Raw genomic sequence first — 19,836 nt, 5'->3', positions numbered from 1 at the left:
CTCTCTCTCTCTCTCTCTCTGTCTCTCTCTCTCTCTCTCTCTCTCTCTCTCTCTCTCTCTGTCTCTGTCTCTGTCTCTGTCTCTGTCTCTGTCTCTCTCTCTCTCTCTCTCTGTCCCTGTCTCTCTCTCTCTCAATTCAATTCAATTCAATTCAATTCAAGGGGCTTTATTGGCATGGGAAACATGTGTTAACATTGCCAAAGCAAGTGAGGTAGATATTATACAAAAGTGAAATAAACAATACAAATTAACAGTAAACATTACACATACAGAAGTTTCAAAACAATAAAGACATTACAAATGTTATATTATATATATACAGTGTTGTAACAATGTACAAAAGGTTAAAGCACACAAGTTAAAATAAATAAACATAAATATGGGTTGTATTTACAATGGTGTTTGTTCTTCACTGGTTGCCCTTTTCTTGTGGCAACAGGTCACAAATCTTGCTGCTGTGATGGCACACTGTGGAATTTCTCCCAGTAGATATGGGAGTTTATCAAAATTGGATTTGTTTTCAAATTCTTTGTGGATCTGTGTAATCTGAGGGAAATATGTCTCTCTAATATGGTCATACATTGGGCAGGAGGTTAGGAAGTGCAGCTCAGTTTCCACCTCATTTTGTGGGCAGTGTACACATAGCCTGTCTTCTCTTGAGAGCCATGTCTGCCTACGGCGGCCTTTCTCAATAGCAAGGCTATGCTCACTGAGTCTGTACATAGTCAAAGCTTTCCTTAAGTTTGGGTCAGTCACAGTGGTCAGGTATTCTGCCACTGTGTACTCTCTGTTTAGGGCCAAATAGCATTCTAGTTTGCTCTGTTTTTTTGTTAATTCTTTCCAATGTGTCAAGTAATTATCTTTTTGTTTTCTCATGATTTGGTTGGGTCTAATTGTGCAGTTGTCCTGGGGCTCTGTGGGGTGTGTTTGTGTTTGTGAACAGAGCCCTAGGACCAGCTTGCTTAGGGGACTCTTCTCCAGGTTCATCTCTCTGTAGGTGATGGCTTTGTTATGGAAGGTTTGGGAATCGCTTCCTTTTAGGTGGTTGTAGAATTTAACGGCTCTTTTCTGGATTTTGATAATTAGTGGGTATCGGCCTAATTCTGCTCTGCATGCATTATTTGGTGTTCTACGTTGTACACGGAGGATATTTTTGCAGAATTCTGCATGCAGAGTCTCAATTTGGTGTTTGTCCCATTTTGTGAAATCTTGGTTGGTGAGCGGACCCCAGACCTCACAACCATAAAGGGCAATGGGCTCTATGACTGATTCAAGTATTTTTAGCCAGATCCTAATTGGTATGTTGAAATTTATGTTCCTTTTGATGGCATAGAAGGCCCTTCTTGCCTTGTCTCTCAGATCGTTCACAGCTTTGTGGAAGTTACCTGTGGTGCTGATGTTTAGGCCGAGGTATGTATAGTTTTTTGTGTGCTCTAGGGCAACGGTGTCTAGATGGAATTTGTGGTCCTGGTGACTGGACCTTTTTTGGAACACCATTATTTTGGTCTTACTGAGATTTACTGTCAGGGCCCAGGTCTGACAGAATCTGTGCAGAAGATCTAGGTGCTGCTGTAGGCCCTCCTTGGTTGGTGACAGAAGCACCAGATCATCAGCAAACAGTAGACATTTGACTTCGGATTCTAGTAGGGTGAGACCGGGTGCTGCAGACTGTTCTAGTGCCCGCGCCAATTCGTTGATATATATGTTGAAGAGGGTGGGGCTTAAGCTGCATCCCTGTCTCACCCCACGACCCTGTGTGAAGAAATGTGTGTGTTTTTTGCCAATTTTAACCGCACACTTGTTGTTTGTGTACTTGGATTTTATAATGTCGTATGTTTTACCCCCAACACCACTTTCCATCAATTTGTATAGCAGACCCTCATGCCAAATTGAGTCGAAGGCTTTTTTGAAATCAACAAAGCATGAGAAGACTTTGCCTTTGTTTTGGTTTGTTTGGTTGTCAATTAGGGTGTGTAGGGTGAATACATGGTCTGTTGTACGGTAATTTGGTAAAAAGCCAATTTGACATTTGCTCAGTACATTGTTTTCATTGAGGAAATGTACGAGTCTGCTGTTAATGATAATGCAGAGGATTTTCCCAAGGTTACTGTTGACGCATATTCCACGGTAGTTATTGGGGTCAAATTTGTCTCCACTTTTGTGGATTGGGGTGATCAGTCCTTGGTTCCAAATATTGGGGAAGATGCCAGAGCTAAGGACGATGTTAAAGAGTTTTAGTATAGCCAATTGGAATTTGTTGTCTGTATATTTGATCATTTCATTAAGGATACCATCAACACCACAGGCCTTTTTGGGTTGGAGGGTTTTTATTTTGTCCTGTAACTCATTCAAGGTAATTGGAGAATCCAGTGGGTTCTGGTAGTCTTTAATAGTTGATTCTAGGATTTGTATTTGATCATGTATATGTTTTTGCTCTTTATTCTTTGTTATAGAGCCAAAAAGATTGGAGAAGTGGTTTACCCATACATCTCCATTTTGGATAGATAATTCTTCGTGTTGTTGTTTGTTTAGTGTTTTCCAATTTTCCCAGAATTGGTTAGAGTCTATGGAGTCTTCAAAGTCTTCTCTCTCTCTCTATCTCCCTCTCTCCATCTCCCCCTCTCTATCTGCCTCTCTCTCTCCTCTCTCTCTCTCTCTATCTGTCTCTCTCTATCTCCCTCTCTCCATTTCTCCATTTCTCCATTTCTCCATTTCTCCCTCTCTCCATCTCCCTCCCTGGTGTAATCTCTCTCTCCTCTGTCTCCATAACGATGACTGGAATGTTTATTATTATCATCATAACTCACTGTCTCCAGCTGCTCTCCCTGTATCTCTCCCTGTATCTCTCCCTCACGTCATCTCTTGCTCTCTAACTTTCTCTCCCCGTCTTTCCTTTCCTTTATCTCTCCCTCTCCCCTTCCCCTTATCTCTCCCTATCTCCTTCCCTTTATCTCTCAGTCTCTCCTTCTTTTATCTCTCCCTCTCTCTTTCCATTTATGTCTCCCTCTTTATCTCTCCCTCCCTTCATATCTCTCCCTCTCGAACTTCATCTCTCCCTCTCGAACTTCATCTCTCCCTCTCGAACTTCATCTCTCCCTCTCGAACTGTATCTCTCCCTCTCGAACTGTATCTCTCCCTCTCGAACTGTATCTCTCCCTCTCGAATTTCATCTCTCCCTCTCACCTTCTCTTCTCCTTCTTGTGTTTCTACTCTCTCTGTAATTTCCTTTAACTCTCCTCAGCGTTCTCTCTTCCTCTTTTCCTCTCTATCTCTACTGTGTGTGAGTGTGTGTGTGTGTGTGTGTGTGTGTGTGTGTGTGTGTGTGTGTGTGTGTGTGTGTGTGTGTGTGTGTGTGTGTGTGTGTGTGTGTGTGTGTGTGTGTGTGTGTGTGTGTGTGTGTGTGTGTGTGTGTGTGTGTGTGTCCGTCCTCTGGGTCTCTCTCCAGTGAGCTATCATCAGTACTTTACAGGGCTCATATTTTCTGGCTTAGACCTGAAAATCCCCCAGAGATTTATCAAAGCTGCTGTGAAGAGTCAAATACAACACACACACACACACACACCACACACTCACACCACACAACACACACTCACAACACACACTCACAACACACACTCACTCACAACACACTCACTCACAACACACACACACACCACACACTCACACCACACAACACACACTCACAACACACACTCACAACACACACTCACTCACAACACACTCACTCACAACACACACACACACCACACACTCACACCACACACACACACACTCACAACACACACTCACAACACACACTCACTCACTCACTCACTCACAACACACACTCACTCACTCACAACGCACACTCACTCACTCACACACTCACTCACTCACTCACAACGCACACTCACTCACACACTCACTCACTCACTCACTCACTCACTCACAACACACTCACACACTCAGGCAGAGAGCTTTTCTTTTGGGCTCATCACTTCTTCCCGAGACAAGTGGGTCGGAAATGAAGAAGCTAGTGGAGCAAAGCATTTAAAAGTGCTGCAGAGGACTGTGTGTGTGTGTGTGTGTGTGTGTGTGTGTGTGTGTGTGTGTGTGTGTGTGTGTGTGTGTGTGTGTGTGTGTGTGTGTGTGTGTGTGTGTGTGTGTGTGTGTGTGTGTGTGTGTGTGTGTGTGTGTGTGTGTGTGTGTGTGTGTGTCCACTGCAGAGGACTGTGTGGGTGTGTGTGTATCCAGTGCAGAGGACTGTGTGTGTGTGTATCCAGTGCAGAGGACAGTGTGGATGTGTGTGTGTGTATCCAGTGCAGAGGACTGTGTGGATGTGTGTGTGTTTATCCAGTGCAGAGGACTGTGTGTGCTTGTGATTCCTCATTTCAATATTCCTCACAGGAAATGGCTTTATCTTCTTAAGAAAATAGTAAAGTTAGAGTTAGAGGAACAGACATACTGTATTCAGAGAAAGATACTGACAGCTTTGCCATTTATTCTCTCTCTCTCTCTCTCTCTCTCTCTCTCTCTCTCTCTGTCTCTGTCTCTGTCTCTGTCTCTGTCTCTGTCTCTGTCTCTGTCTCTCTCTCTCTCTCTCTCTCTCTTTATTTCTCTATTTCTCTCTCTCTCTCTGTCTCTCTCTCTGTCTGTCTGTATCTGTCTCTCTCTCTCCTCACAACATGCATCACACCCCATGGGCTTCTGTCTCTAAAATGGAGGATGTATTTTAGCGGCTGGTATTTCAAATTGCATCGATTACAATCTCTTCCTTCGCTTTCTGTTCATCCTTCTCCTCCCTTCTCTCTCTTTTCATACCCTTAATTTTTGTATCATTCTACAATAGATTCAGATATTAACTATTTATTATATTCTTCCCCTCTCCCTATCTTCCTCCATCTTCCTCCATCTCTCTCTCTCTCTCTCTCTTCGTCTCCATCTCCCTCTCCTTCTCCCACTGTCTCCATCTCTCCCTCCCTCCCCCTCTCTCCCTCCCTCCCTCTCCATCTCTCCCTCCCTCTCCCTCTCTCTCTCCATCTCTCCATCTCTCCCTCCCTCTCCCTCTCTCCCTCTCTCTCTCCATCTCTCCCTCCCTCTCCCTCTCTCTCTCCATCTCTCCCTCTCTCTCTCCATCTCTCCCTCTCTCTCTCTCTCTCTCTCTCTCTCTCTCTCTCTCTCTCTCTCTCTCTCACCCTCCATCTTCATTTCCCTCCTCCCTCTCCCTCTCCCTCTCTCTCTCTCTCTCTCTCTCTCTCCAGTTTTCCCATACCGTAAGGGTGGCCCTCCCCCTCTCCCTCCCCGTTTGTCCAAGCCTATCATCTCTGTGAGAGCTCAGAGCAGTACAGAGTCTACCCAGGATACCTACTTCCAGAACACAGGCCAGCCTGCCCTGGGACGACCCAGACAACATCATAGCCACTCTGTTGACCTGGGAATCACTGATGGTAGGTCAACTAAGTCTAAATGCACCTTTGGATGAGTGAGATTTGGAGGAGTGAGATTTGGAGGAATGAGATTTGGATGAATGAGATTTGAATGAGTGAGATTTGAATGAGTGAGATTTGAATGAGTGAGATTTGGATGAGTGAGATTTGGATGAGTGAGACATTGATGAGTGAGATTTGGATGAGTGAGATTTGGAGGAGTGAGATTTGAATGAGTGAGACATTGATGAGTGAGATTTGGATGAGTGAGATTTGGATGAGTGAGATTTGGAGGAGTGAGATTTGGATGAGTGAATGGGTAAACTTGTGGATGATTGAGGTCTCCCGAGTGGCGCAGTGGTCTAAGACACTGCATCACAGTGGTCTAAGACACTGTATCGCAGTGGTCTAAGGCACTGCATCACAGTGGTCTAAGACACTGCATCACAGTGGTCTAAGACACTGCATCACAGTGGTCTAAGGCACTGCATCACAGTGGTCTAAGGTACTGCATCACAGTGGTCTAAGACACTGCATCACAGTGGTCTAAGACACTGCATCACAGTGGTCTAAGACACCGCATCACAGTGCTAGCTGTGCCACTAGAGATCCTGTGTTAGAGTCCAGGCTGTATCACAGTGGTCTAAGACACCGCATCGCAGCGCTAGCTGTGCCACTAGAGATCCTGGTTTAAGGCCAGGCTCTGTCGCCGCCGGCCGCAACCAGGGGACCCATGGGGCGGCGCACAATTGGCCCAGCGTCATCCGGGTTAGGGGGAGGGTTCGGCCGGCAGGGATATCCTTGTCCCATCGCGCTCTAGCGACTCCAAGGCCGGCCGGGCGCATGCACGCTGACACGGGCGCCAGGTATACAGTGTTTCCTCTGACACATTGGTGCGGCTGGCTTCCGGGTTAAGTGGGTATTGTGTCAAGAAGCAGTTCGGCTAGGTTGAGTCGTGTTTCGGAGGACGCATGGCTCTCGACCTTTGCCTCTCCCGAGTCCGTACAGGAGTTGCAGCGATGGGACAAGACTGTAACTACCAATTGGATACCGCAAAATTGGTAAGAAAAAGGGGTAATGTTTTTAATATATATATAATTATTATATATATATATATACACTACCGTTCAAAAGTTTGGGGTCACTTAGAAATGTCCTTGTATTTGAAAGAAAAGCAAAAAAAAAATCCATTAAAATAACATTAAATTGATCAGAAATACAGTGTAGACATTGTCGTGTCTTTGGCTATGCCGGATTAAGTGATATGACATGTTATTCTATAAAATCCTTTCTCTGTAATTAATATTACCTGATTGAGCTAATCATGTAAATGTAATTAACTAGAGAGGAGGGGCACCACGAAATAATATTTATAGAGCTGTTATCTTCCGAATAAACTCTTAAAGACCTAGTAATATTTTACATCAATAGCAGTCAATATTAACCGTCACCTTATTTCAGTCTCATCTGAAAGTTGTAAATTCTTGGATATCTAAACAAACCCTGGCTAACAAGTTGAATCAGCAATACAAAATTGGGTTTATTTACTAAATACCTAACTAATCACACAGATTTACATATACACAGAATGAATCATACCTTGATTACAAATTATGTCATAGGAAAACATCCCTAGCGGACGGAACAGATATGACAGCTGGTTACCCAAAGGAAAGGGGGCTGGGTTTGAGTGAAAGAGCGGGAAGACTGAAGAACAAAGGGAGAAGCGATGTCTCTATCGGGCCGTAGGCAGCTACTCTATCGTAAATACAGAATCTTATGCATTCTAAATTACCGCCCATTTGGGAAAGGAAAATGCAATGAATATTTACTCTGAGCTGCGCTTCAACAGGTTGGTGGTAGATGGAAGGCCGAGTTGCCCAAGAGTTCTTCCATCCTTTGACGAGCGTCTCTGGTGGTAAACTGTACCCGCTTTAGTAACGTCGTTGTGTGGTAGACGGTATACCCTGTCTGTCCTTTCCCAGTCCACGCTTGGCGGCTGGAGTGAATCAGAGTTCAAAGTTCATACCCCGTTGCCATGCTTATATGCTCATGCTATATACTGGCTGGTATTGTCGAAATTCATCATATTCGACGTGTCGATCGTCCTCTTCACGTGGGAATTCAATGCTAATTTCGTTAGGTAGCTGAGATTGGCTTTGTTCTGTAGGTGTCACCAGCCCTTCTAACGTCAAGGCCGTCGCCTTAACGGCGAAAGCATACATTACGATTATTTAAGAACATAGCCCAGCAGACAAATCATTACAAACAGTAACCAGCCAAGTAGAAGAGTTACACAAGTCAGAAATAGAGATAAAATTAATCCCTTACCTTTGATGATCTTCATATGGTTGCACTCAGCAGACATTCATTTACTCAATAAATGTTCCTTTTGTTCGATAAAGTCTCTTTATATCCAAAATCCTCAGTTTTGTTCGCGCGTTTTCTTCAGTAATCCACAGGCTCAAACGCAGTCAAAACAGGCTGACAAAAAATCCAAATTGTATCCGTAAAGTTCATAGAAACATTTCAAACGATGTTTATATTCAATCCTCAGGTTGTTTTTAGCCTAAATAATCGATAATATTTCAACCGGACAATAACATCATCAATTTAAAAGGTAAACAAGAAAGGCACTCTCTCGGTTGTGCGCATCAAAAAGCTCTGTGACACTTTAGGGTCCACTCATTCAGACTGCTCTTACTTCCTCATTTTTCAGAATACAAGCCTGAAACAATTTCTAAAGACTGTTGACATCTAGTGGAAGGCATAGGAACTGCAATTTGAGTCCTAAGTCAATGGATACTGTAATGGCATTGAATAGAAAACTACAAAACCAAAAAAGAAACTACTTCCCGAATGGATTTTTCTCAGGTTTTCGCCTGCCAAATCAGTTCTGTTATACTCACAGACACTATTTTAACAGTTTTTGGAAACTTTAGAGTGTTTTCTGACCAAATCTACCAGTTATATGCATATCATATCTTCTGGGCCCAAGTAGCAGGCAGTTTAATTTGGCATGCTATTCATCCAAAATTTCGAATGCTGCCTCCTACCCTAGAGAAGTTAATGTCCCCGGAACAGGAAGCTATATTGTCGTCAAGGCTTTATACAGGAAGGGAGAGGAGGGCGTGTTTCATAGTTTATAACCAATGTCTCTTCAAGTGGGCGGGCCACTGAGTCGGGCCTAATTCACTCATGAAAACCCAATTCTCACATGTTAGAAGCTAAAATCACATTTCATCCCATCACGAATAATTTCATATTCATTAAGTACCACCACATATGTTCATTTGGTTGGATTACCAAAATATGGTTCATTTCCCCCCACCTTCTGATGTTCCCAGAATCTCTATGTTAACCAAGTGATTTTCCATAGTCTCATCAGTAGGGTAGAGAGAGGAAAAAAGGGGGGAGAGGTATTTATGACTGTCATAAACCTACCCCCAGGCCAGCGTCATGACAACATTGTTAATGTTGTAAATGACTATTGTAGCTGGAAACAGATGATTTTTAATGGAATATCTACATAGGCGTACAGAGGGCCATTATCAGCAACCATCACTCCTGTGTTCCAATGGCACGTTGTGTTACCTATTCCAAGTTTATCATTTTAAAAGGCTAATTGATTGATGAGAAATTGCCAAGAAACTGAAGATCTCATACAGCGCTGTGTACTACTCCCTTCACCAGAACAGAGCAAACTGGCCCTAACCAGAATAGAAAGAGGAGTGGGAGGCCCCGGTGCACAACTGAGCAAGAGGACAAGTACATTAGAGTGTCTAGTTTGAGAAACAGGCGCCTCACAAGTCCTCAACTGGCAGCTTCATTAAATTGTACCCGCAAAACACCAGTCTCAATGTCAACAGTGAAGAGGCGACTCCGGGATGCTGGCCTTCTAGGCAGAGTTCCTCTGTCCAGTGTCTTTGTTCTTTTGCCCATCTTAATCTTTTATTTTTATTGGCCAGTCTGAGATATGGCTTTTTCTTTGCAACTCTGCCTGTGTGTCTGGTCAGACCTCCAGGGGATCCACTCCAACTACATCATGTATCTCCTGTCTGTTTCTGTAGTTGCGGTGTCTGGTCAGATGTCCAGGGAAAGGGGTTACTACACAGGACCAGGACAAGGTCGCTCCCGCCAGCACTCCAACTCAGCCGAGAGTCTGGACGGGGTCCTCCGGGGTGGCCGGGAGCTGATGCCCTATGGAGGAGGAGGACAGGGACCCATCAGAGTCAAACATAGCGGCTCCGCGGATAGTCTCCTGGAGGGACCCAGGGGAAGGGAGAGGGGAGAGAGGGATGTGAGGCGGGCAGGGGGGAGTCTGTGGAAGTCTGCCTCCCTCCCACAGAACAGTATGGTGCTGAGTAAGATGGGAGGAGGAGGAGGAGGAAGAGGAGGAGGAGGAGTAGGACAGGAGGAGAACAAGACGGAAGGAAGAGGAAGGAATTGGAGGCCTTCTATCGCTGTACAGGTAAGCAGGTTGAGGAGGGCTTTTTTTACGTGTCATTTTTTTATAGAGATGTAATTTATTCCCATGTTTCTGTTTGTTTATTTCAGTGTGTCCTAAACCAGGTACATTCAATACATTTGTTTTAAGTGTAAATAACATTTGTTTGAATGATATCTGACCTTTGACCCTGTGTGTGTGTCAGGTGGACAGCTCGGGGACCCTGTCAGACTCGGACGCGGAGAGCAAGGCTCTGAGAGGGGTTCACTCTATAGGAGTGCAGGTGGAGGAGGACAAGAGGTACTGTTATAACACCTCTTATAACACTTACATGAACAGTTATGAACTATATAGGGCTGCAGGTGGAGGAGGACAAGAGGTACTGTTATAACACTCAATACTGTTATAAGACCACTTATAACACTTACATGAACAGTTATGAACTATATAGGGCTGCAGGTGGAGGATGACAAGAGGTACTGTTATAACACTCAATACTGTTATAAGACCACTTATAACACTTACATGAACAGTTATGAACTATATAGGGCTGCAGGTGGAGGACGACAAGAGGTACTGTTATAACACTCAATACTGTTATAAGACCACTTATAACACTTACATGAACAGTTATGAACTATATAGGGCTGCAGGTGGAGGATGACAAGAGGTACTGTTATAACACTCAATACTGTTATAAGACCACTTATAACACTTACATGAACAGTTATGAACTATATAGGGCTGCAGGTGGAGGAGGACAAGAGGTACTGTTATTATTACAGCTTAATAACACACATTAAATGTTTACAAATGTCATTACAGCTCACTCCACTGTAAGGAGAAATATTGTTTTTTCACACCCAGTGAGAGAGGAGTTGTCTTCTTCCTCACTGCCTTCATCTCTACTCTCGCTCTCTTTCTCTCTCTCTCTCCGTCTCTCCGTCTCTCTCTCTCTCTCTCTCTCTCTCTCTCTCTCTCTCTCTCTCTCTCTCTCTCTCTCTCTCTCTCTCTCTCTCTCTCTCTCTCTCGTTCTCTATCTCTCTCTCGCCGTCTCTCTGTCTTTCTCTCTCTCTATATATATATCTCTCTCTCTCGATCTCTCTCTCTTCTTTCTCTCTCTCTCTCCATCTCTGTCTCGTTCTCTTCCTTTCTGTCTCTTTCTGTCTCTGTCCCCGGGTGTCACACTCACACCCTTTCCCGGGTGTCACACTCTCACTCTTCCCCGGATGTCACACTCTCACCCTTTTCCGGGTGTATACACAGTAGTCATGTTTACACCCAGTTATTATCGAAGTTCAATATGACAAAGGAAAAAATTCCCTGAATCTCCCTCATCTAATCTCTGTCTGTCTCTGCATGAATAGTGTTAGTGTGTATTTACAGTAGATACAGCCCAACCCTCCTCCCCTCCTTCCCCTCCTCTCCTCCCAGGCGTGCTCGGTTCAAGCGCTCCAACAGCGTGACGGCCGGCGTCCAGGCAGACCTGGATCCAGAGGGGGGTTACCCAGGCCTCACCTTCGCTGTTCCTACCCAGGATAAGAGCCTCCAGTTCCCAGGCCTCACCTTCGCTGTTCCTACCCAGGATAAGAGCCCCCAGTTCGGCTGCTCTTTCCAGAGACACTCCTCAGAACCAGGGTCAGCCGACCAGTATGCAGAGTACCACCGCACGGTCAGTAGTTGGGTTAGTTAGGTAGGTAGGTAGGTAGGTAGGTAGGTAGGTAGGTAGGTAGGTAGGTAGGTAGGTAGGTAGGTAGGTAGGTAGGTAGATAGGTAGGTAGGTAGGTAGGTAGGTAGGTAGGTAGGTAGGTAGGTAGGTAGGTAGGTAGGTAGGTAGGTAGGTAGGTAGGTAGGTAGGTGAGCTAGTTGGTTGGTTAGCAGTTAGTCAGTTAGTTGGATAGCAGTTGGTTAGTTAGTTAGTGAGTTTGTTAGTTTATTAGCAGGTATTTGTTTAGTTAGTTAGCAGTTGGTTGGTTAGTTAGTTGTGTTAGCATTTAGTTGGTTAGTTAGCTAGCTATCAGTTAGGTAGATAGTTAGCAAGTTAGTTAGTTTGTTTGTTAGTAGCAGTTAATAGTAGTTAGCATCTCCTGCGTGAGGATAATATGCAACGCCAGTTTGGCAGCTTTGTGTTTATTCTTTTTAATATATACTTCCTGTCCTCTTCATCCCCATTGGGACTTCAGTACATCATTAAAGGACGTATCTACTTCCTGTCCTCTTCATCCCCAATGGGACTTCAGTACATCATTAAAGGACGTATCTACTTCCTGTCCTCTTCATCCCCAATGGGACTTCAGTACATCATTAAAGGACGTATCTACTTCCTGTCCTCTTCATCCCCAATGGGACTTCAGTACATCATTAAAGGACGTATCTACTTCCTGTCCTCTTCATCCCCATTGGGACTTCAGTACATCATTAAAGGACTTATCTACTTCCTGTCCTCTTCATCCCCAATGGGACTTCAGTACATCATTAAAGGATGTATCTACTTCCTGTCGTCTTCATCCCCATTGGGACTTCAGTACATCATTAAAGGACGTATCTACTTCCTGTCCTCTTCATCCCCATTGGGACTTCAGTACATCATTAAAGGACTTATCTACTTCCTGTCCTCTTCATCCCCAATGGGACTTCAGTACATCATTAAAGGACTTATCTACTTCCTGTCCTCTTCATCCCCAATGGGACTTCAGTACATCATTAAAGGACGTATCTACTTCCTGTCCTCTTCATCCCCAATGGGACATCAGTACATCATTAAAGGACTTATCTACTTCCTGTCCTCTTCATCCCCATTGGGACATCAGTACATCATTAAAGGACTTATCTACAGTTGAAAACGGAAGTTTACATTCACCTTAGCCAAATACATTTAAACTCAGTTTTTCACAATTCCTGACATTTAATCCTAGTAAAAATTCCCTGTCATAAGTCAGTTAGGATCACCACTTTATTTTAAGAATGTGAAATGTCAGAATGATTGTCACGAACGTCGTAATCCTCCTCGTCTGAGGAGGAGTAAGGATCGGACCAAAGCGCAGCGTGATGTGAATACATCTTCTTTTTAATAATGAAGAACACTTAACAAACAATACAAAATAGCAAAACGAACGTGACCGCTATAACACTGAGTGCAAACATGCAACATCACATAGACATAGACAATAACCCACAACCCACAATACAAAACAGGCTACCTAAATATGGTTCCCAATCAGAGACAACGCAAAACACCTGTCTCTGATTGAGAACCATATCAGGCCAAACACAGAAATAGAGAAACCAGACAAACAACATAGAATGCCCACACAGATCACACCCTGACCAACCAAAACATAAAACATACAAAGCAAACTCTGGTCAGGGCGTGACAATGATAGTAGAGAGAATTATTTAGAGAGAATTATTTATTTCAGCTTTTATTTCTTTCATCACATTCCCAGTGGGTCAGATGTTTACATACACTCAATTAGTATGCGGTAGCATTGTCTTTAAATTGTTTAACTTGGGTCAAATGTTTCGGGTAGCCTTCCACAAGCTTCCCACAATAAGTTGGATGAATTTTGGCCCATTCCTCCTGATAGAGCTGGTGTAACTGAGTCAGGTTTGTAGGCCGCCTTGCTCACACACACTATTTCAGTTCTGCCCACAAATGTTCTATAGGATTGAGGTCAGGGCATTGTGATGGCCACTCCAATACCTTGACTTTATTGTCCTTAAGCCATTTTGCCACAACTTTGGAAGTATGCTTGGGGTCATTGTCCATTTGGAAGACCGATTTGCAACCAAGCTTTAACTTCCTGACTGATGGCTTGAAATGTTGTTTCAATATATCCACATAATATTCATTCCTCATGAAGCCATCTATTTTGTGAAGTGCACCAGTCCCTCCTGCAGCAAAGCACCCCCACAACATGACGCTGCGACCCCCGTGCTTCACGGTTGGGATGGTGATCTTTGGCTAGCAAGCCTCCGCCTTTTTCCTCCAAACATAACGATGGTCAATATGGCCAAACAATTATATTTTTGTTTCATCAGACCAGAGGACATTTCTCCAAAAATTACGATCTTTGTTCACATGTGCAGTTGCAAACCATAGTCTGGCTTTTTTATGGCGGTTTTGGAGCAGTGACTTCTTCCTTGCTGAGCGGCCTTTCAGGTTATGTCGATATAGGACTCGTTTTACTGTGGATATAGATACTTTTGTACCTGTTTCCTCCAGCATCTTCACAAGGTCCGTTGCTGTTGTTCTTAGAATGATTTGCACTTTTCGCACCAAAGTACGTTCATCTCTAGGAGAAAGAACGTATCTCCTTCCTGAGCGGTATGACGGTTTATACTTGCATACTATTGTTTGTACAGATGAACGTGGTACCTTCAGGCGTTTGGAAATTGCTCCCAAGCATGAACCAGACTTGTGGAGGTCTACAATTTTTTTTCTGAGGTCTTGGCTGATTTCTTTTGATTTTCTCATGATGTCAAGCAAAGAGTCACTGAGGTGAGGGCCCTCGGAGTGTGGTGTCAGGAAAATAACCTCACACTCAACGTCAACAAAACAAAGGAGATGATCATGGACTTCAGGAAACAGCAGAGGGAGCAGCCCCCTATCCACATCGACGGGACAGTAGTGGAGAAGGTGGAAAGTTTTAAGTTCCTCGGCGTACACATCACGGACAAACTGAAATGGTCCACCCACACAGACAGCGTTGTGAAGAAGGCGCAGCATCGCCTCTTCAACCTCAGGAGGCTGAAGAAATTCGGCTTGTCACCAAAAACACTCACAAACTTTTACAGATGCACAATCGAGAGCATCCTGTCGGGCTGTATCACCGCCTGGAACGGCAACTGCTCTGCCCATCACCGTAAGTCTGTCCAGAGGGTAGTGAGGTCTGCACAACGCATCACCGGGGGCAAACTACCTGCCCTCCATGACACCTACACCACCCGATGTCACAGGAAGGCCAAAAAGATCATCAAGGACAACAACCACCCGAGCCACTGCCTGTTCACCCCGCTATCATCCAGAAGGCGAGGTCAGTACAGGTGCATCAAAGCAGGGACCGAGAGACTGAAAAACAGCTTCTATCTCAAGGCCATCAGACTGTTAAACATCCATCACTAACATTTAGTGGCTGCTGCCAACATACTGACTCAACTCCAGCCACTTTAATAATGGAAAAATGTATGTAATAAATGTATCACTAGCCACTTTAAACAATGCCACTTCATATAATGTTTACATACCCTACATTACTCATCTCATATGTATATACTGTACTCTATACCATCTACTGCATCTTGCCTATGCCGTTCTGTACCATCACTCATTCATATATATTTATGTACATATTCTTTATCCCTTTACACTTGTGTGTATAAGGTAATTGTTGTGTAATTGCTAGGTTAGATTACTGCATTGTCAGAACTAGAAGCACAAGCATTTCGCTACACTCGCATTAACATCTGCTAACCATGTGTATGTGACAAATAAACATTTATTTTATTTTATTTAATTTTGAGTTTGAAGTTAGGCCTTGAAATACATCCACAGGTACACCTCCAATTGACTAAAATTTTGTCAATTAGACTATCAGAAGCTTCTAAAGCCATGACATCATTTTCTGGAATTTTCCAAGCTGTTTTAATGGCACAGTCAACTTAGTGTATATAAACTTCTGACCCACTGGAATTGTGATACAGTGAATTATAAGTGAAATAATCTGTCTGTAAACAATTGTTGGAAAAATGACTTGTGTCATGCACAAAGTAGATGTCCTAACCGACTTGCCACAATTATACTTTGTTAACAAGACATTTGTGGAGTGGTTGAAAAACAAGTTTTAATGACTCCAACCTAAGTTTATGTAAACTTCCGACTTCAACTGTACTTCCTGTCCGCTTCATCCCCATTGGGACTTCATTACATAATGAGCTCCCTCCACTTCCTCCTATTAATCTTCAGAAAGTTACAATCTTCACTTAAAAGTATCCGCTCCATTAAGCTGCACTTGACTTAAACCCTTTAATTCTTTGGGGAGCATAAAGTCATTCACAAACTTTCTCGATCAAGTTCTGTGTTGAGTTGTTTAATGTTGAGCTAAGCCTTTAGCATTTAGCTTTGTCATTAGCATAACTGTTGTTGCTACTGTTTCTCTAGGTGCACACCCAGGGCCAGTGGGCCTACAGAGAGGACTACGTCCAGGATGGTTACGCTACAGACCCCCACCAGATCCCCCCCCTGCCCCCGCGGGCCCACTCCCCGCTACCCCTCGCTGCAGACCGTGGAGGCTGGACAGGTACACCCCAGCCCTCACTGGAGGGGGGCCCCCGGAGTCTGCCTGACTCTGGTCGCGCTTCGCCCTGTCTGAGAGACGGAGAGTTTTTCCTACGCCTCCTTCAGATGGAGGTGGAGAGGATGGAGGGATGGTGTCAGAACATGGAGAGAGAGGCGGAGGAGAACGAGCTGCCGGAGGAGGGTGAGGACGGGGAAAGAGGGGGGAGGACGGGGGTGAGGACGGGGAAGGAGGGGGGGGGGGGGCGGGGAAGGACGGGGGTGAGGACGGGGAAGGGGGGGGGTGTTGGATGAGGGGCGGGGACTGTCAGAAAGAGGACTAAGTTATAGGAAAGACGGACTGGTTTGAGCCTCAACTCACAAATTACACACGTTTTACTTTCTACTTCCTGTGTACTGACTCCCCTTCTTCCTGTTTCCTGTGTGTTTCCTGTCCAGTTCTGGAGTTGATCCGTAACGCAGTGGGCAGGGCCCAGATGCTCATGTCTCAGAAGGTCCAGCAGTTCTTCCGTCTGTGCCAGCAAAGCGTGGTGGGTGTGTGTGTCTGTGTGTATGCGTGTGTTTTTGGTTTTACTATCCTTGTCGAGACCAGAAGTCCTAACCATCTCTGTCTTGTCTACCTATGAAGAACTCTGAGCTCTAACTATGGCCATTTATTCTACAGTTTATTCACATTTTTCTCTTAGCTGGTTCTCATGATTCCCACCCTACTTCTAATTTTTTTTTTTACCCTTCCCTCACCCCCCTCACCTCTCCAGGACCCCTCAGCGTACCCCCAGCCCACCTCTCAGGACCTGTCCGGGCTCTGGGACCTGCTCCAACTCAACATGGAAGACGTCAGGGTCAAGTTCCAGCACCTCCAGAGGCTCAAGGACTCCGACTGGAGGCTTCCCCCAGACAAGAAGGTGAGAGCCGGGGTCCGCTTTGCCCTGCTGCCTCCTGATCCGGGGTCGTTCCCCAGAGTGTCAAGATGGCGGTGTGTCAGAGAGTGGCACAGATGGTGCTGCTGCCCCCGCAAGCCCTGGCTGTGAAAATGCACAACGTCATGAGAAATTGAGGAGAGAGACTTTGAGCCGAAATGGCACTGAGCTCTAAAGCTTTGTGTTAGTTCTGAATGGCAAAAGGAACTAGGCCTGTTTGAGCTAAAATGACTGAGTGCTGTTTCCAAGCTTAATGGCAATACTTCTGATAAAACTTTTTCCACATTTTGTTACGTTACAGCCTTATTATAAAATGGATTAAATTGTTTAGTTTTTTTCCTCAAATCTACACATAATACCCCATAATGATAAAGCAAAAACAGGTTTTTAGAATTTTTTGCAAATGTAAAAAATAATAGTCAAGGGGTCTGTATACTTACAGAATGCATTGTATTATTTATGGTAATATTTCTGATATATTGTTTATGGCAGTACTTCTGATATCTTGTTTTAAGAGAGACAGGAAGTTCTAAACTCCCAGCAGCAACTATGAACTATTGACAAGCTCCTCCTCTGTTTATCCACATAGTGATCCATACTGGTGTCTTTATGAATATTCTGTCTTTTCTCCCTTTCTATTGTTTAATGGTTTTTACATCACATTATTTGTCTGTCCACCCCTACAATCTTCTATTTGTCCTTTATCCTCTAATTTTCTCTCTCAACCCTTTCCCTCATCCGCCCTCTTCCTCTCATCCCCCTCTTCCCCTCATCCCCACTCCTCTCATCCCCCTCCCCTCATCCCCCTCTTCCCCTCACCCCCCACTCCTCTCCTCCCCCCCTCTTCCCCACATCCCCCTATCCCCCTCATCCACCCCTTCCCCTCACCCCCCCTCCCCTCATCCCCCACTCCTCTCATCCCCCCTCCCCCACTCCTCTCATCCCCCCTCCCCTCATCCCCCTCATCCACCCCTTCCCCTCATCTACCCCTTCCCCTTATCCACCCCTCATCCCCCCTTCCCCTCATCCCCCCTCCCCTCATCCCCTCATCCCCCCCTTCCCCTCAGGACGACAAGAAGCTTCCTCCCCCACTACCAAAGAAGCCAGCAGGGGGAGTGAGCGGCAGCCTCCGTGCCGACAGCGTCAGCGACCCCCCAGTGCAACGAGGGGTAGGAGGAGGCGGCGGGGTGCTGGTGATGGCCCGTAGCGGGGGTGTGGGACGGGCCGTCCCTGTCCGGGAGAAGTCCTTAGACCTGGGGGACAGACAGAGGACTGAGGCACGCAGAAGACTGCTCCAGACCAAGAGGTCCGCTTCCTTCAGACAGAACTCAGCCACGGAGAGCGCAGACAGCATCGAGATCTACATCCCAGAGGCTCAGACCCGGCTCTGAACATGGAGATACAGCCCTTTATCCCAGTGAACAGAACCGACTCAGACCCGACGTTTGGGACAGCCTAAATATATAGATATAGCTAGCTATCCCACCCTAGAACAACCACAACCATTGAGATCTACATCCCGAGGCCCAGACCCGGTTCTGAACACTGGAACCATCTAAATGTGGAGATACAACCTCTTTTCTGAGGATCCTAAAATCAACCAAAACTCTCCCAAGTTCCATACAATGAACCCCCTCAATGACGATATAGGCCATACTGACTTTCTCAAGCCTTCACTGCTGGGGATGCTGGGTCCCATCATCATGTCATTTCCAAGGACAAGGCAAGACAGAAGGGGGGTGAGCAAGCGGTGGCCATTTGTGCCCTGGAACTTTGAATCCCCAATAAACAAACAGAACAATCTGGAGAGAGAATGGTGGCTCCAGAATCACAGGGGGCTCCACTCACACTTTTTTCCCCCTCATCTTAGTCCGAGAGAGAGAGATTTATTTAGAAATAAGTACCGCTGTTGTTACAGTACAGTGACAGTCACTCTGAAAGGTGTAGTCGTGCAATAGTAGCATGTCTGTGCATGCCTGTCCACCTATAGCGTAGCCAAGCCTGGAATAGCCTAGCCTATCTTAGCCTCTTAGCCTCTTAGCCCATCTTAGCCTCTTAGCCCATCTTAGCCTCTTAGCCCATCTTAGCCTCTTAGCCCATCTTAGCCTCTTAGCCCATCTTAGCCTATCTTAGCCTCTTAGCCCATCTTAGCCTATCTTAGCCTAGCTTCCATCTTCATAGGAAATAAGGGCTTCACCGGCACAAATCTCAACCACTGTTGTTGGCATGGAGCAGATTCTCCCTCTAAATGGCCGCTCAACATCACCCAAGGCTCTATAAGGTCATCTCAAAATCAACTAGCTACCGTTCGACACCATTTGGCTAGTCGGCTACATCCTCTGGAGACTGTTTAATACACACTCACTCAACATTCAACTACGGATGTCATTCAACCTACATGCCTCCTACACAAGACTCAGTCGACACTCTATTCACCTAAGAATTTATTCTCTCACGACTCTTTCCTATTGGCCCGAGCATCCATTAATCTACCAGCTGTCTGGGTAGCAGTGTACTGTTTGAAGGAGAGTGTGTGTTTTTTTTTTTTTTTACATCGTTTTTGAACGATGCTGTTCACCAGCTTTCTAGTGTGGCACGGTATACATGACGGCCAGAGAACATCGCAAACAAACAAAAAACCTTGAAGCTGTTTTCTTTTTTTGTTATATTCCTTCTGAGGTGTAAAAGGTTTGGCAGTGGGCGGTATGATTATTTTTTTTGAGTTGAGTTGTAGAGTTTTGCAGAAGAGTGAGATTTCACAACAGGGGA

General features: G+C 45.1%; 1 protein-coding gene across 1 annotated transcript in view; it reads left to right on the top strand.

Moving 5' to 3' along the window:
• LOC120021991 (disks large-associated protein 2-like) overlaps positions 1–18,458 on the top strand; it is a 43,607-nt gene extending 25,149 nt beyond the window's left edge. Inside the window, exons 7-14 of the mRNA XM_038965795.1 lie at positions 5,241–5,439; positions 9,501–9,876; positions 10,058–10,152; positions 11,287–11,524; positions 16,013–16,331; positions 16,586–16,677; positions 16,906–17,052; positions 18,135–18,458. Coding sequence (XP_038821723.1) covers positions 5,241–5,439; positions 9,501–9,876; positions 10,058–10,152; positions 11,287–11,524; positions 16,013–16,331; positions 16,586–16,677; positions 16,906–17,052; positions 18,135–18,458 — 1,790 coding nt within the window. The remainder of the gene's footprint in view (positions 1–5,240; positions 5,440–9,500; positions 9,877–10,057; positions 10,153–11,286; positions 11,525–16,012; positions 16,332–16,585; positions 16,678–16,905; positions 17,053–18,134) is intronic.
• Positions 18,459–19,836: the final 1,378 nt, after the last annotated feature.

The sequence above is a fragment of the Salvelinus namaycush genome, chromosome 27 (assembly GCF_016432855.1).
Source record: "Salvelinus namaycush isolate Seneca chromosome 27, SaNama_1.0, whole genome shotgun sequence".
NCBI lineage: Eukaryota > Metazoa > Chordata > Actinopteri > Salmoniformes > Salmonidae > Salvelinus > Salvelinus namaycush.
The sequence above is the reverse complement of the archived record's forward strand: the minus strand, read 5'-3'. Positions and strand labels throughout refer to the sequence as shown.